The sequence below is a fragment of the Sapajus apella genome, unplaced genomic scaffold (assembly GCF_009761245.1).
Source record: "Sapajus apella isolate SASKATOON/1434 unplaced genomic scaffold, GSC_monkey_1.0 scaffold43, whole genome shotgun sequence".
NCBI lineage: Eukaryota > Metazoa > Chordata > Mammalia > Primates > Cebidae > Sapajus > Sapajus apella.
This window is the reverse complement of record NW_022436983.1, coordinates 12,089,379-12,106,907: the sequence shown is the minus strand read 5'-3', so window position 1 is coordinate 12,106,907 and position 17,529 is coordinate 12,089,379. Positions and strand designations below refer to the sequence as shown.

Genomic DNA, 17,529 nt, shown 5'->3' with positions numbered 1-17,529 from the left:
TTCTTCACCTGTACAGGGAGTGATTATCCTTAATTTGCAGAGTCATTGCAAGGATTAAACATGTTAATGAACAGGAAAGAGCTTGGAAGGCTGGAACTGCACCCTGTAGCTGTGGGTGATATTGATTTCAGTGCTACCTCTGCTACTGAGAAGGGCACAGGGGAGTATAGAATGAATTGGAGGAGCCAGGAAGCCTTCTTGGAAGAGGTGGCATCTTACAGAGGAGTTGGCCAGACAGAGGGGAAGGGGCAGAAGAGCATATATGCTGGGAGAGGGAATGGTACATACAACATCATCAAGGCAAAAACATGTGCTCTGGGGCGTGGCAGGATCCTGTGTGGCTGGAGCGTGGAGTCTGGGGGTCACAGGGCCAGAGGGTGAGGGCAGGGCATGGTTGGAGGTGAGGTGGGGAGGCAGGTGGCTACTGATGTCCACCGTCCATGCACCGACTGGCTGAGCAGGTATTTTTGCAGCTCACAAGAAGGCTCAGGGGTGAGCACATACCAGAGACAAGGTCCCAGCTCTCAGGTTGGAGTTGGCGGTGCGGGGTTAGTCCAGTGACCACAAGATCCTTAGGAGTCTGCAAAGGCGCCTGGCCTTTCTCCTGAAGGTGATGGGAGCCGTGGAAGGTTTCAAGCAGGGAGAGTGGCTGAGTCAGAGTTCTGTCAGGCAGAGATCGGAAATGATGGCCCCCAAATTGGATCTGGCAAGAGGCTCTATTTTCTTGACAGTGGCCCTGATAGTGACGGCCCAACTTCGTACAATTGGGACAGTTTCATAGGTAAATCCAAATGTTGGCCTGTCTTGGTCGCCTGGACTCGGATGCTCTGATCTTGCGTTTGCTGGTGGTACTGCTGGCTGGAGGGGTGGGTGCGCCCTGGCTGCCTATGAACCGGATCTGCCCTGTTTCCTTTCCCTGCTGGCCCCTCTGGGCCCCTGTGTTTGCACCCTCATCTTCAATGATCTCTGTGACCTGAAGCAGGAGACTGGCCAGGAGCTGTCAGTTTCTAGGGAAGGGAGGTAGGGGCTTGAACCAGGGGAGAGATGGGGGATGCGGAGAAGGGGCAGGTTCGGGTGAGAAGGGCGCAGGGGGGCACACTGGCAGTTGCCTGCCCTGGAGTCGGGGTGGGGATGAGGGGGGTAGTCAGTGAGAACGTTCAAGGTGGGCACCTGGGAGGGCGGGCAGGCTTGGGGGAAGGTGAATACCATGTTGGTCACTTTGTGAGACGCCTGGGTGTTATCTGGGTGGAGATGCCTGGAGGCAGCCAGAGGCCCAGGTCTGCAGTGCAGGGTCCTTCTTACCTCCTCTCCTGGGCCCCAGGATCTGCCACCCCCTTCCCTGAAGCTTTGCCTGGGGGAGGGAGGGTGGGGTGGTGGCAGCGTTAGAATTGCTGAGAAGGGCCGTTTTCCAAAAGGTCTGCTCTGCCAGCCTCGGGGGCCCCTGGGCTCCCCATTCTCCATGCTCTGATGAGCAGCGGGCTTAAAGGTGGGAAGGCCATAAATTAGTATTAGCTGCTGTGTCGCTGGCTCCTGGGTGATTAGCATTTTTATTGTTTTGTGGTGCTGAGGTTGGTCACACTCTGAGCCTGGGGAGGAGGTGAGGCCCTCCCGGGTGGCAGCTTGGGGTGGGGCCTGCGCTCCCTCTCCCAGCCCTCTCTCTGTGTTTGGCCTCTCAGGCCTGGGCGCTGGCCTGGTTGGGAGGAATCCTTCGCAGACCAGAGCAGGGTCTGTTCCCTGCCAGGCTCCTGCAGTGTGCCCAGCATGTCTTAAGCACTAGCCTCACACTTGAACTCATCACAAAACAACCCTGCCGGGTCGGGATTGTTCTCTCTGCTTCCCAGATCAGGCGCAGAATTAGAGGCTCAGAGAGGTTACATAGGGAACCCAGGATCACACAGCCCTGAGTGTCCTGGCTGCAGACTGTGCAGCTCCTCTGCACCATCTTGCTGCCCAGACCTCCTTTGCCCCTCCCTAGAGTAGTCTTGGAATGCCATCTGTTCTCGGCTGTCACCACACTTGGCTCCCACCTCCTGCTGGGCTGCTGCCCCCACCCCACCCCCGAGCTCCTTCCCGGGTTTTTCAGCCCCCTTCCTCTGACCTGGCTCCCTGATCCCCATCCTTTCTCCTGTGGTTCCAGCACCTTCAAACACCTGTGGAAGCAGGTGGCCCAGAACCTGGACAGGTACCGCACCTTCCCACGCCTGGCTGGAGGTAAGCCCCCTTCCCCCCCTCCCCTGTGACCCTAGGGACCCCTCCCCTGGCTATCACAAAAGAGGAGGGAGGTAGAGGGGACACAGCCAGGAGTCAGAAAGATGAACCATTTCAGCCACCAGCACTCTCCAGTAGAACGTTCTGTGATAAGGGAAGCGTCCGGTACCTTCACTTTCCAATACGCAGCCACCAGCCACATGTGGCCGTTGAGCCCTTGAAGGGTGGCCTGTGTGACTGAGGAACTGCAGGTCTGGTTTTCTTTCATTTTAATTAAGTTAAATCTTAGTAGCCACTTGTGGCTGGTTGCTGCCGTGTTGGGCAGTGCAGCTCTAAGCTGAGGAAAATGCAGATGCAGAGACCAGAAGTGGGAATGAACTTGGATTTGAAGAAGCAAAGCGAGGCCTGTGAGTGGGGAGGGAGGAGGGCTGGTAGAAGATGGGCTGAGAGGTAGGCAGGGCTGGACCTTGTTGCCATATTAAAATTTTCCCACAGAGAAACAGGTTCATGGTCAAGGACATTTGGCATGTGTGGTGTTAATGCAAAATGGGTTCCTCCTCCTGCAGGACTTCCCAGAGCCTTTAATGCTCTAGCATGCATTGCACATCAATCTGCCATGCAGTGTTTCCCACACTCACTGGGACACAGAAGCCTGTTTCTGCAAAGACCCCAATGGACCAAGTGTTTTGTGGACCACATTTTGGGACTGTGCTGAGACCTAGAGGCAGGGAGGGCTATGGGACGTGACCAGCAGAGCTGGGACGTGTACTTCAGCATTTTTCCCTGTGGGGTGAAGTGGGGTCCACCAGGAAGTCTGGATCCTGTGTCTGGACTGGTGGGAGCTCGGATGGGGGCGTCAGGGAAGGCGAGCACTCCTCAGGGTCAGCTGTGTTACCGCTTCCCAACCTGGAGCAGGTGACTTTGTCTCTCTGCCTCAGTTTTCTTGGCTTTAAATTGGGGATAGTAGTGGGAGATTGTTGTGAGGCTTCAGTTGGACAAAGCGCAGGGTACTCTGTCCACAGGTGGGCAGCTGGTAAGTGCTTCAGCTGCTGCTTCCTGTGGGGAAAGGAAACTGAGGCCAGGAGGGTGAAGTGATCTGCCTGAAGCTCCCCCCTCACTGGGGAAATGGGGGAGTGGTTTTCACTGTGGGTGGGGAGGAGGGGCCCAGCCCTGGCAGCCAAAATGGGGCGGGCTCCCCTCTCCTTTGTAGGCGAGGGCTTGGGAGAACCCCACAAACAGCTGTGCCCACTTCTGGGAATGGACTAGCTCTTGGGAGCCTTGGGTTCTCATCCGTCCTCTGCCTTTACATTGGGTAGTTTCAGTTTTCCCATCCGTGTAATGGGGCGGTTGGACCTGATTTTCTGATGCCCTTCACCCCTCCCTGGTCTCAGTTTCCTCATCTGCGGAATGGGAGAACGGCCTGGCCTCGGGTCTCTGGGGTGTCAGTTGGTGCTCACTCTGAGCCTCCTCCCTCTCTGGTCTGCTCCATGCTAGGGCTGGTCCTGGGCCATGGATGGCGCAGGTGGTGCTTTGGGCCCCTGGACAGCTGGGGGAGCCGGCTCCCCTGGTCATTTCCCCACCCCTGGCCCCTGTAGAGTGTGGCGGAAAGAACTTCCACTTCGTGCACCGCTCGGCTGATGTGGACAGCGTGGTGAGCGGGACCCTGCGCTCAGCCTTCGAGTACGGTGGCCAGAAGTGCTCCGCCTGCTCGCGCCTCTACGTGCCACACTCGCTGTGGCCGCAGATCAAAAGGCGGCTGCTGGAGGAGCACAGCCGGATCAAAGTGGGCGACGTGAGTGGCTCCGTCACCCCCCGCCATGGCCCAGCGGGGGGCTGATGGGATTGGGTCCCCGGGAGGCTCTTCTGCAGCCATGGCTGGGGTGTGCTGGGAGGGGGCTCCCTTTGTCTCGGCCTGCAGTGACTCATCTCTTCTGGCGCCTCCCTTGCCTCCAGCCTGCAGAGGATTTTGGGACCTTCTTCTCTGCAGTGATTGATGCCAAGGTATGGGGTGGGAAGCGGGCGTTCCCGGCAGGGGGCAAGCCCTGGACTGGGTGGGAGAGGGAGGAAGAGATATGGGGGACCCTGACCCAGGGGATGACCCAGCCCCACTGCTGTGATCAAGGCAGCTCAGCAGCCACACATGCACACCCAGCTTCAGAAAGGGCAGGATCAGCCATAGCCAGAGAGGAGCTCGTCTCCTGCCCTCCCTGGAAGCAGGCTCAGCGAGCTCCTCAGGGCATTTGCGTGTGCACAGGTGGAAGCCCGAGGACACATGTGCACAGGTCCACGTGTATTCATGAACGTGTTCACATAGAGCTCTCTGTGGCCACACCTCTAGACCTTTCCATATAAACACATACATCTCCATTTGCATATAAGCACACACGTGCCTGTGTAAATAAGTCCACCCACATGCATCTACATGTGGAAGGCATAGAGATCCCTACATGCTTAAACAGACATGTGACTGTGCACATGCCTATATATGCATTGATTGGCGTGTGTCTATGTTTATATGCGAGTGCACCTATGGTACTAGCACACGCGCGCGCACACACACACACACACACACACACACACACACACACGGTGTGCATATCTGTCCTTGTCTCCGCTGCGGCTCAGCCAGACCCTGGCTTTTGCCCTCGGTGTCCCCCGCCCCTGCCCGTTTCAGGAGTTGGGCCCTTCAGGTACAGGTGTTTCGGGGTGAGTGTGTTGTGGGGGCTGCCCTCCCAGAACCTTTGACCTCCCTCCTCCCTGCCCACCCCAGTCCTTTGGCCGTATCAAGAAGTGGCTGGAGCACGCACGCTCCTCGCCCAGCCTCACCATCCTGGCCGGGGGCAAGTGTGATGACTCCGTGGGCTACTTTGTGGAACCCTGCATTGTGGAAAGCAAGGACCCTCAGGAGCCCATCATGAAGGAGGTGACCGGGGCAGCCTGGGCCCAGAGGGGGACAGTCCCACCGGAGCACAGCACACACACAGGCCACTGGCACGGCATGTTCTCCTGGAGACATGCTCCCATTTCACAGATAAGGCTCTAAAGGGAGGCCCTGAAAGGGAATGAATGCCTCCTACCAGGAGAGAGCGGAGTCAGGTGTTAAGCTCAGGCTGCCCGACTCCAGATCTAGGGCTGTGTCCTTGACCCTGGCTGAGGTCCGAGCACTTCCGCTGCCCACAGCAACCATGGTCACCACAGCAATCATAATGGCTCACCTTGACAGACTCTTACTGTGGTGGGCGTTACTGTTCCCATTTTACAGATGAGAAACTGAGGTCAAGGCACTGGCCCAAGTTGGCAGTGCAGGGCTGGAGTCTGCCCGAGAAGGAGATCTTCCCCAGCCCCTTGGTTACAGAGGGAACCACAAACCCTCCTGGAGAGAATGGTATCTCTGGGCAGTTCTCATGTCAGCTGCTGCCGGAAGCCTCTGGGACCTGGACTTTTTGTCCTCCGGGTGTGGGTTTGGCAGAACATGTTTGCATCTTTTGCCAGCTTGCGGTGGGGTGGACAGGGCAGGGAGCTGGGCACCTTGCTGTCCTGGAGGGAACCCAGGAGGAGGCAGCACCTCACCCTTCTTGCAGATACTGAAGTATGGACTGAGGCCCAGGGACTGGGAAGAGGGGAGTCAGAGCAGGGGCACTGGGAGGGCTCATGCCCTGGCCCCATGGAGGACCTGACGTGGGGACCTCTATCCTAGGAGATCTTCGGGCCTGTACTGACTGTGTATGTCTACCCGGATGATAAGTACAAGGAGACGCTGCAGCTGGTTGACAGCACCACCAGCTATGGCCTCACGGGGGCAGTGTTCTCCCAGGATAAGTGAGTGGCCAGGCTGCAGCCCTGGTGCTGTGCTCTGGATGTCCTGTCCCTGCCAGCTCTCACCCCATCCCCACCTCCTGGACATGGCTTCCAGTAATAATGCCATCCCCGCCTCCTCTTTGTCCCCTCCCCTCAGCCCAGACAGGCAGCCAGGGCTCCTCATGTGGGCCCACAGCAGCAGCAGGCTCTTTTTTGCCAGTACTGGTGCCAGGGTGCCACTGGGCACCCGTGAATCTGAGCCTTTATGGGCAGGGCCGGGAGTTGTTGCTTTTGACCAGCTCTGTGAGATCTGATGGGGCCCCGCTGAGCGAGGTGATTGTCCTGTGCTGCAGAGCAGGGCAGGCCAGGGGCTGCAGAGGCAGGATTTGAACCTGGGTCCCGTGAGGCTAAACTTGAGGCTTCTCCTCTTCCTTCCTCCGTGGCACTGGTTGCCCCCACATCTGCCTCTATGAGAGAGTAGAGAGGGGCTTGGAGAGAGAGGCAGGGTGGGAGCTTGGGAGCTGGGATTTCCCCTGCTCCTGAGGGGCAGGAACATTGGACTAGGACGGGCCACTCCTTTGAACTCTGCAGTAATCCCGCGATGGGGAGTGCTAAGCCCCTCCCCAGGGGAGGAGCTGGGCTCAGAGACAGGTTCACCTGACCGAAGGTCCACAGCCAACAGCTGGCCAGCATCCCTCTTCCCTGACTCGGCCTCATGCTGAACCTGGAAAGCCAGTGTGGGCTGGAGGGAGATGAGCTGGTTGCGCTCTCACCACTGCCTTGCTTTGTAGGGATGTCGTGCAGGAGGCCACAAAGGTGCTCAGGAATGCTGCCGGCAACTTCTACATCAACGACAAGTCCACCGGCTCGGTCGTGGGCCAGCAGCCCTTTGGGGGGGCCCGAGCCTCTGGTGAGTGGGTCCCCTTTCCCATAGGGGAGCCGAGTTCCTGGTGCAAGACCCTAGATGCTGCATCTGAGCAAGTCACTGTTTCCTCCTCTGTAAAATAGGAAGACTGGGGGACTGGGGCTACGCGAACATGCAGTGAGCCCCACTCGGGTCTCCACTGTCCGCCTGTCTATCCATGCAGGCTGCCAACCTCACTGCACAGGCCCTTCTCCAGCCCCTCAACCCCTCCTTCATGGACAGCTGCCTTTCTAGAGCCCGGGCTTGACCCCCTTCCTACCACTGTATTCTGGCGTCTCCCACGCCTCAGGCTCTGGTTTGAGAGCATGCTGGGGTAACAGGAAGGACACCATTTACTGAGCACGTATTGTGGGCCAAGCAAGTGGGCTAGCTCAGGCTCCTTTCAGCACACTTGTGAGCAAAGGGACCCATTCTTCCCATTTTACAGAGGAGGAAACTGAGGCACAGGGCAGTGACTTGCTCAAGGCCACATGGGCCTGGTGGGGTTGTAATTTTGGCTCCAGCAACCACACTTTCTATACCATACCCAGTTTCTCTTAAGTCCAACAGCCTCTACTTCACAAATGGGAAACCGAGGCTCAGAAGGAGCAATGACCTGCAAAGGCTACTGCTCCCGAGTGGCAGAGCCAGCGCTGAATCCAGGTGTGCTGGGCTTTCCCACACCAACCAGTTCTCCTGTTCCTGGTGGACACTGGCTGGGTGTCCTACAGTTTAACTTGGCGCTAACTGCCCGGGGTTACCTTGTCTGACTTGGCTACGAATCAGAAGTTCCCACGATGCCCTCTTCAGTTTTGATACTGAACTCTGGCTCACAGAACCCAGGGGAGGCGTACTTACTATTACCTGTGTATCGAGAAGGTATTTTAAAGGATACAGATGAGGCTGGGCACAGTGGCTCTCACACCTGTAATCCCAGCACTTTGGGAGGTGAAGAGATCGAGACCATCCTGGCCAACATGGTGAAACCCCGTCTCTATGAAAAATAAAAAAGTTAGCTGGGCAGTGGTGGGTGCCTGTAGTCCCAGCTACTCAGGAGGCTGAGGCAGGAGAATCACTTGAACCCGCGAGGTGGAGGTTGTGGTGAGCTGAGATTGCGCCATTGCACTCTAACCTGGTGATGGAGCGAGACTCTATCGCAAAAAAAAAAAAGGAAAAAAAGAAAATGCACAGATAAACAGCCAGATGTGCAGACACACAGGGCAAAGACTGGAAGGGTCCCCAGCACGGAGCCTCTGTCCCCCTGGAGTTTGGGCTGTGCCACCCCCTTGGCATGTGGGCTGTGTTCACCAATCCAGAAGCTCTCCTGACACTGTCCTTTTGGATTTTCATGGAGGCTTCATTACACAGATACAGTTGATTCAATCATTGGCCATTGGGGGTCAACTCAGCCTCCAGCCCCTCTGCCCTCCCTGGGGCTGAAGCTTCCAAGCCTCTAATCACAGGGTTGGTTCCTTTGCCAACCAGCCCCATCCTGCAAGAGCCCTCATTAGCATAAACTCATGCGTGATTAAAGGGGCTTGTTATGAATAACGGAAGATGATCCTTTCACCCCCGTCACTCAGGAAATCCCAAGAGCTTTAGGAGCTCTGGCTAGGAACCAGGGATGAACCCTAGATATGTACTTGCTATGGCGCCCCAGGACCATGCGAGGTCTCTACCTCTCAGTCCAGTGCTCTCTCCACGTCGCACCTGGCCTCCTAGACATCCTTGCATTCCAGCAAGGATGCAAGGCTGGGCGCAAGGATGTCTGGGAGGCAGGGTGCGACGTGGAGAGAACAGCGGAGGCTCCCCAGCAGACTGGAGACTGGAGGCAGGGTCTCCCACCCATCCCTGACTTCGCATGCTCCAAGCTTGGTTGCAGGCCTGCTGCTGGCCGCCCACGCTGCCGGCCTGTCGATTCCATCACTTCTTCCCTTCTGCCCAGGCTGTTGTGTCTTTTCAGAGGGAAACAGAAGTGTCTTTTCCGCAGGAACCAATGACAAGCCAGGGGGCCCGCACTACATCCTGCGCTGGACGTCGCCCCAGGTCATCAAGGAGACACATAAACCCCTGGGGGACTGGAGCTACGCGTATATGCAGTGAGCCGCTCGGGCCTCCACCGTCCACCTGTCTGTCCATCCAGGCGGCCGACCTCACTGCACAGGCCCCTCTCCAGCCCCTCCACCCCTTCCTTCTTCATGGACAGCTGCCTTTCTAGAGCCTGGGCTTGACCCCCTTGCTACTACTGTATTCTGGCCTCTCCCACACCTCAGGCTCTGGTTTGAGACTGTGTTGGGGAGGAACAGGGCCACTACCCCTTGTCCCATCGGCCGTGTGGGAGATATGACCCTGGAGCCTGGCAAGTTCTCCTTCTTCCCTCCCCTGGGCCCAGTGGCTCAGGGACCTGGGGAAAGGAGATGGAGCAGCTCTCAGAATCCTTTGGGGAAAAGGAGGCAGCTCTGGGCTCCTCGGCAAACCTCACCACCCACAGAGGCTCCTGGCCTTGATCCCAGGTCCTCCAGGTGTCCAGGGTGAAGTGTAACCCAGGCTGACTGTGGGGCACAGAGGGCATCAGCTGGCCTTGCCCTCTCTGGTCCGGGCTGCCTACTTTCCTCACTGTGTCTTGCCCAGACCCACCTGGGCCAGGAGGCCCCTGTACTCAGCCACTCGCCTTAGATGCCGGCATGCCTTTCTCCAGGTGCCTGTGTTCTGCCGAGGCTCGTGTGATTCCTGGTCCGCGCCACATGGTGGGGCTGGGGGCCCACCGGAGGCTACCTGCCAAGGCGTGGGATGGGGTGGTTCTGCCGGTTTGGGCTGTAATTCTGGAAAATTTTGGATGGGTCTCAGATCCTCAGGCCCTACCTCTAGAGACCTCCACTCCTAGAGCCGATCCCAGGGTCTGGAATTTCCCTGCAGGAGCTCAGCCACCACAGTGACTTACATGGAGACACAGGCCGAGGTAGACGCTGCCCCTCCCTTCTCCCAGCCCCCAGAGGCCTGGCCTTGGGTTGGCCAGCCTGGGCCCAGGAGGTTGCCTGTAGAATCCTCCTCCTCTGCGTGGGAGTGGCTCTGTGTGGGCCAATCTGTCATTGGCCCATTCTTTTTTTGATGCAGCCAATCGGTGGCCACGAATGGCTCCTGGTTGGATTCTGAGTGGTCAGGGATTTATAAAGCGTTGACTTTCAAGGATCGTTTTTAGGGGACTGTGAAAGTGTTGGGTCATCCTCCAGGATGGCTGCATGGGGGCCCCCCACCCCCGGAGCTGGTGTGGCCATTCCCCAAGTGCCACTGGCGGGTGCTGGTGCCACCTGGGCCGGGTGTGGGTTCTGTGTCTTTCCAGGATCTATGTCATTTCCCATGAGGGGCCAGGGCAGGTGGCTGAGGGGACATGGGCTGGAGTAGTCTCGGTTCTGCTGGTTCTACACTGTGAGGTGGCAATGGGATTTGCTCTGATACCACCCAATAAAATGCCTGTTACTTAATCAGAGTGGTTGATGGTCTTTCTGGAGGGGATGGTGGGGGCAGCCAACATCTTCTAAGTCTGGTGGCCTTGCCAGGGTGTCGCCAGGTCACGGGCACAGCTCTCTCTGTGTGACAGAGGAACAGTAGGTGCTGATGTTTGAAATTCCCTGCTGGGTTCACATCCTGCTCACTGCCTCCTGGCCGGGTGATTGCCACAAAGTTATGTAAACCTCTCTGCTCCCTGACCTTCTATCTCATGTGGACCCACACTGCAACATCATGGGTCCTCATGAGAATTGAATGAGTTAATACATACACATGCTTAGAATAGTGCCAGACACATAATGATTAAAACATTTTACCCGTAAGGCTAGGTGTGGTAGTCCACGCCTGTAATCCCAGCACTCTGGGAGACTGAGATGGGTGGATAACTTGAAGCCTGGAGTTCAAGACCAGCCTGCCCAATATAGGAAAACCCCATCTGTAGTAAAAATACAAAAATTATCCAGGCATGCCGGCGTGCACCTGTAATCCCAGCTACTCAGGGAAGCTGAGGCAGGAGAATTGTTTGAACCTGGGAAGCAGAGGTTTCAGTGAGCTGACATTCTAGTCAAACATTCTGGGTGTTTCTGTGAAGGTGTATTTGGGTGAGATTAACATTTAATTCAGTGGAGTTTTAAAAGTAAAAAGCAAGGCAGGCGACAGTTTGTCCTGTGGTGGGCATGGTCTAATCAGCTGAAGGTCTTAATAGAGTGAAGAATGAGCTCTCCATGCAGGAAGGAGTTCTGCCAGGAGATTACCCTTGTACGGAAGAGCTGCCACTCTTCCCTGGGCCTCCAGCCTGCTGGGCTGCTGTGCAGACTTTGGACTTAGTAAGACTCCATAATCGCATGAGCCAATTCTTTTTTTTTTTTTTTTTAACAGCATTTAATTTTATTTATTTTTAAAATTTATTTATTCTACTTTAGGTGCATACTATATCTGGCATTTCTCCCCATGTTATCCCTCCCCACCCTCTCCTCCCTCCCCCCCCCCCACTGTCTCTCCCCTACCCCCCGCCAACTGCCTCCAGTGTGTGATGCTCCTCTCCCTGAGTCTACGTGTTCTTGTTCAACATCCACCTATGAGTGAGAACATACAGTGTTTGGCTTTCTGTTCTTGTGTCAGTTTGCTGAGAATGATGGTTTCCAGATTCATCCAAGTCCCTACAAAGGACACGAACTTCAGCCAATTGTTAAAACCTCTCTCTTGCTCCTGTTCTGTGTCTCTGGAGGACCCTGACGAATATATGTGCTGAAGACCCTGTGGGGTTCCTTACAACAGCCTGGGGGAGGAAATTCTGCCACGCTTCCATTTTGCAGATAAGGAAATTTAGGTACGGAGGTCAGGGGAACGTCCTGGGGTATGGTATTGCTGAGATGGAAACCCTGGTCTGTCTGATTTCACAGCCCGTTCTCTCTCCTTCACCCAGATGCCCACAGCTGGTGCTGAGCTGCCTTGGAAAGACAAATGACCGGGAGGAGCCACTGTGGCCAGTTAGCTTGAGCCCAGGTCTGGGCCTGGCCTGGGCAGGCCAGCTGACTTGTGGAGTGGGGGAAAATGTGACCTGGCCTGTCCCCACCTGCACATGACGTAAAAGGGGCTGTTTTATAAACCACACTGACACCTCCAGGGACAACAGGCAACACCCAGGGTGCCCTAGGCTGGAGCACTGAAGGGAATGGTGGCAACTGCATGTAGAGTCGAGGGACTGGCAGGCTGTTAATGTGTTTGAACCCATGGTGTGACTTGCTCGAGATCACACTGAGACAGAGGTGGCTAATTACTAAGTGCTTTACCTGCCTGGTTGCTTAGAGTCTTGGCAGCGACCTTACCAGGTAACTGTGGCGGGGCTCATGAAGGTTGGAGGCAGAATGACTAGTGCAAGGTCATGCAGCTCGTTAGGAGGAAGACGGGGGCTTGCCCCCGGGTCTGTGGGTACCCACGGTCCCTGTTCTTCACCACCTGCTCCATCGGGCCCCCCCCTTCCAAGCTCCTGCTCTCCCACAGTTATTTCACCCATCCCTCCCCCACCTGCCACCTGTGCCTCCTTTTGAACCAGGGGTGACTCAAAGCTGTGGCTCACCCTGTTCCCTCTCCTCTCCCTCATCCCCCAGACTTGGGACTGGCGGCTCTTGAGGGCCCAGGGCCTGCTCAGGGACCTGAGGCTTCTTTGCATGGTCATCACAATAAGTCCCCATGTCTGTGGTGGCCCAAGGAGCCCCTTCATTTCCCTGCTGTGGACAGGGGCCCAGCCGCAACCCTGGGCTTGGAGCATGAACCATTTGACTGAGGCCGGATGGCCGTGCCACCGCTGTCCCACGGGCTGCCAGTGGAGCATGCCCGCTAAGGAAATGAGGGGCCACCTGTGCTGGCTGCAGGACACCAGGCTGACCAGGAGCTCCTGGGTGGCGGGGGTTGGGGGTGGTCAGGGGAAGCGGCAGGAGGCACACCCACTCTCTCCAGGAAGTCTTCATTTTCACTAATTCATCCCCCCACCAAATTCATCGCCTTATTTGCTGGATGTTCTGTTTAGGGGCCAGATAAGCAAATAACAAGAGCCATCATTGCTTGAACACAGGCTGTGTGCCAGGCATTGGGCTAAATGCTTCAGACATCATGGCCTCGGATCCCCACAGCAGCCCCATAAAGCAGGTGCTGTTACTCCCATTTTACAGAGGAGGAAACAGTGGCACCGAGAGGTGAAGTAACTCACATACCAGGAGGAAATGAGCAAGCTGGGTTTCAGTCCCACATCTCTGACTCCCAAGCTCCTGGCCACAACCACCACTGTCCGGTGCCCTGGAGCTGGACAGGTGCTGGGCTCAAACCCCAGCCTTAGTCCCTGGTTCCTGTGCTCTGACCTCCCAGCTTCAGATTTCTCCAGGAGCTAAGGACCAAACGAAATACTTAAAAACAAAATGCTGCATCCCATGCCCTGCCAGGGTGAGATGCCCAGTCAATGTGAACTTTTAATTTTCAACCTCAATACTTCTTCATTCTAGGTATGTGAGTTCCCAGGAAAGAGGAGAAGCCAGGTTTAACTGAGCACCTATTAATAGGCCAGTTGTTCCTACGAATTCTCTTGGACCACACTGTTCTGTGAACTAGTATTTTAGCCTCATTTCACAGATGACGACCGAGGCTTACGGAGGTGAGGAGAGACCTGCTTAGTAAGGGGCAGGGGCAAAAGCAGCACTTGTTTCTGATGACCACACCAGCAACCCGTTGTCCTTGTCCCTTGTGGGACTCCATCCTTCCAGGCGGTCTGTGCATGGGCGGGAGGAGGTACCGCTGCTGTCATGGCTCTGAACACGACCAGCCAGCCTTGTCCTGTGCCTGGGTGGCTGCCAGCCACGCTGGATGATGGAGCAGGTACCACATGGCTCTTGGTCACCCAAAGTAGAGCAGAAGGCTGTTCCAGACCTCTGCCGTGCTTCCCTCAGCTCTGTGTGCCCAGGCAGTTGCCCTCAGCCCCTGAGCATCTGGTCCACAGAGGCACTGTTGGGCACCCGCTTCAGGATGTGCATCGGGGCAGGTATCACTGGAGGGAGAGTGAGACTCAGCCGGGGAAATGCCTGAAAGGGGCCACACAGCAAGTGCAGAGCCACAACTGGAACCCCAGTGAGTCAGATCGGAGCCTTATAGTCAAGAGCCGCAGAGTCATAGACCCCACCCTTTCACTAGGGCTAAAATTGAGGGTCCCAGCTGGGTACAGAGGCTCATGCCTGTAATCCCATCACTTTGGGAGGCTGATGTGGGAGGATCGCTTGAGGTCGGGAGTTCGAGACCAGCCTGACTAACATAGTGAAACCCCATTTCTACTAAAATACAGAAATTATCCAGGTATGGTGGCACATGCCTGTGGTCCCAGCTACTCAGGAGGCTGAGGCAGGAGACTCACTTGAACCCAGGAGGTGGAGGTTTCAGTGAGCCAAGATTGCACCACTGCACTCCAGCCTGGGCAACAGAGTGAGACTCTGACTCAAAAAAAAAATGATAAATGCAAATTTACATTGTTAAATTCTCAGCACTTTGGGAGGCCAAGGTGGGTGGATCACTTGAGATCAGGAGTTGAAGACCAGCCTGGCCAACACGGTGAAACCCCGTCTCTACTAAAAATACAAAAATTAACTGGCTGTGGTGGTGTGCACCTGTAATCCCGACCACACAAGAGGCTGAGGCAGGAGGATCACTTGAACCCAGGAGGTGGAAAAAAAGTCAATTCCCAGTGACTTTGGACAAGCCACTTTACCTCCTGAGCTCTGGTTCTTCATCTGTACAATGGGGATAAAAGGTCCTTCATAGAAATCTGACGAGCAGATGCAGTGCTGTTTGAAAGCATTGCAGAGGCTCCATAAAAGCTGATTCCCTTCCTTTAGGCTTTAGTTACTGTTACCCTGTTGACTCTTATTGAGCTTGTGGTCATTTAAGACCTCCAGCTCTTTTTCTGGTTGAGAGGCAACCTGTTCAACGTCACTCAACAAAGTTTGGTGAGGAGGCTTGAGTGGATCCCTGGGTACAAAAGGATATCCCAACCATGGCAGGGTCAGTTCCTCAGGGCTTGGTTGACCCCTGGCTTCCTGGCTTTAGGAGCCCACACCACTCCGCTCCTTGGACTTCTTGTCTCATAGGAGTCGGGTAAGAAGTGCTGATGAGGCTGGGTCCTCTGAGACCTGGCTTTGAGGCCTTCCCAGCAACCCTCCTCCAAGGTGCTTCTGAACCAAGCAGGTTGGCTTAGGGGCTGCCCATCTCCCAGACTTGTCCTGGGGTGGCCCTGCGTGCCCACCCCCTACCCATCATAAGCCAGACTGGAGGTGGGTTTCTAGTGGCCCAGTTTTTTCCTGGAGTATGGAGTGCTGGCGAGAAAGAGAGAGAAGGAATGGGGTGGGGAAGGAGGAAGAGAGAGAGGGAATGGTGGGTGGGGAAGGAGGAGACAGGAGCGAATAGAGAGACTTGCAAGTAGAGAGGCAGAGACAGATGAGAGAGTCAGAAGCTGCATCCCCCAGTCCTTAGGGTCAGGCCCCTCCTGGGGCTTCCCCTGTGCCCCAGCCCCCATCTAACCATAAGGCAGGAGGAGGAAGGACGTTCAAAGCAGCCCCTTTCAGCTGACATGCTCATTTCCTTTCCGTGAGCCCTAGGGTAAGCAGATGCCAAGGCAAATGGGCAGCTCCTGTCTGGCTGTTTCCATAGCTCTCCCCTCTCTCCTTCCCCCGTGTACTTTGCATAAGTGTGTCATGGCTGTTCATCACCTTGGCAGCCACACAGGTATGAACACGGGGACCGCAGGCCCTGGACCAGGCGGTGAGGGTGATGGCTGGGGCTGGCCTGCGCTGTGTCCACCCACACTGGGGCACGTGCTATGTGTGCGACACTGAAGGAAAATTCCAGTGATATTCCCAGGCCTTCCCATGGCATTCCCAGACATCTGTCCTCAGGGAAGCCGGTGCTCTGGACAGCTTCCGCTTGCCCCTCCTAGGTAATATCAGGGCCTGAGGGGACCTTGGAGATCATCTCAGCCCAGAGTTCTCAGATAAGCCTCCAGGGCTGGCAATGCCCTGGATGTGGGTGCATGGCTGCGTTTGTTGAAGGTGTGTTGGTGTGCAGGGCTTTCATCAGAAGCTCAAAAGGACGCTTATCCCCAATCCATTAAGAAGCACGTAGTCCATTTTACAGATGGGGAGGGTGAGGCCCAGAGAATGCAAGTGACTTGCTCAAGAGCAGCGTCATAGGTTGGGGTGGAGCTGGACCAGGACTTTGACTCTCTGTCCAGTGCGACTTCAGATTTCAGTCTTCAGAGACACCATCTATCCATAGTAACAGCCCACGCTAAAAAGCTCTCCCTGTCAGTGGGACCCCCATTATTTCTTCCTTGTTGGAGTCCCTGAGTCTCCACCACTCCCATTAGCCCCCATTAGGGTCATGGGTTGTTCCAATCTGCATACTTGCTGTGTGCTTTTGAGTAAGTTACTGATCCTCTCTGAACCTCTATCTCCTCTCTTCTGCAAAATGGGGAGCTAGTAACACCTTAAAAGGTAGAATAGGCCAGGTGCAGTGGCTCATGCCTATAATCCCAACAATTTGGGAGGCCAAGGCAGGTGGATCACTTGAGGTCAGGAGTTCAAGACCAGCCTGGCTAACATGGAGAAACCCCATCTCTACTAAAAATACAAAAATCAGCTGGGTGTGGTGGCACACACCTGTAATCCCAGCTACTTAGGGGGCTGAGGCATGAGAATCGCTTGAACCCAGGAGGCGGAGGTTGCAGTGAGCTGAGATCGTGCCACTGCACTCCTGCCTGGGTGACAGAGCAAGACTCCATCTCAAAAAAAATCAAAACAAAACAAAACAAAAAAACAAAAAATGGTAGACTAAAACAGGGTGGCAGAGCATGGCAAGGGGCTCAGTGCAGCGCCCGGCAGATAGTGAGTCCTTGAATCATGTTAACAACAGAAATCGCCGTGCTCACTGTCACCCTCATTGTCCCATGTTACACGGCACAGACCCTGCCTCCCCTAAGGAGCTCTTGGCTGGTTGGTGCTTCCTTCCTCTTTACCCCATCCCGGTGGCATCACCCACTGTCCTGATGTACTTTGGATTGACCTCATTAGAGCAGAGGACTTAAATCCCAGCCTTAGCCCCTTGTTCCAGAAAGAAATCTGCCTTTCTGGACTTGGCCCAGAAAGAACTTGGCCCTGAAAGTCAACCTGCCTTTCCAGGCTTGGGTGACTGCCTCTCTCCAGGCCTCAGTTTCCCTATCTGTACAATGGGTAGGCTTGTGGGTCTCTGTAGGCTCCCTTGGCTCTGACACTATACATCACATGTGGCCTGCTTCCCCGCTGTCTTCCAGCGTGCACTGCCCTCACCAGGGCCCTGGTTTCTGTCTCTGGATAGTAAACCTGCACACGGTGGGCTCAGCCAGTGCCCGCTGGATGGATGGCTTGCCCAGACATTCTTGTCCTATACCACCCTCCCTGTCCCAAAACCTGAGATTGGGGCTCTGGGCCGACTGACACAGAGGCAGATAAAGGCAGTGCAAAGAGGGCCTCCCCACTCTATAGAGGAGGAAACAGACCCAAAGAAGGGAGAGTCAGGCCCAGAGCCCACATGTCCAAACA

At 55.7% G+C, this 17,529-nt stretch overlaps 2 protein-coding genes across 3 annotated transcripts in view; both read left to right on the top strand.

Annotated features, from left to right (window-relative positions):
• Positions 1–10,392, top strand: part of ALDH4A1 (aldehyde dehydrogenase 4 family member A1) — a 32,396-nt gene extending 22,004 nt beyond the window's left edge. The window contains exons 9-15 of one of the 2 annotated variants that reach the window (XM_032300604.1): positions 2,138–2,211; positions 3,804–4,000; positions 4,162–4,209; positions 4,979–5,131; positions 5,906–6,027; positions 6,798–6,916; positions 8,901–10,392. In XM_032300604.1, the coding sequence (XP_032156495.1) occupies positions 2,138–2,211; positions 3,804–4,000; positions 4,162–4,209; positions 4,979–5,131; positions 5,906–6,027; positions 6,798–6,916; positions 8,901–9,013 (826 nt within the window). In that variant the 3' untranslated portion in view covers positions 9,014–10,392. Of the gene's footprint in view, positions 1–2,137; positions 2,212–3,803; positions 4,001–4,161; positions 4,210–4,978; positions 5,132–5,905; positions 6,028–6,797; positions 6,917–8,855 lie in introns of both variants that reach the window. The other variant, XM_032300603.1, reaches the window with a different exon arrangement.
• Positions 10,393–11,557: 1,165 nt separating this feature from the next.
• TAS1R2 (taste 1 receptor member 2) overlaps positions 11,558–17,529 on the top strand; it is a 38,077-nt gene continuing 32,105 nt past the window's right edge. Inside the window, exons 1-2 of the mRNA XM_032300602.1 lie at positions 11,558–11,747; positions 11,844–13,786. The gene's annotated coding sequence lies outside the window, so the exon portion shown is untranslated. The remainder of the gene's footprint in view (positions 11,748–11,843; positions 13,787–17,529) is intronic.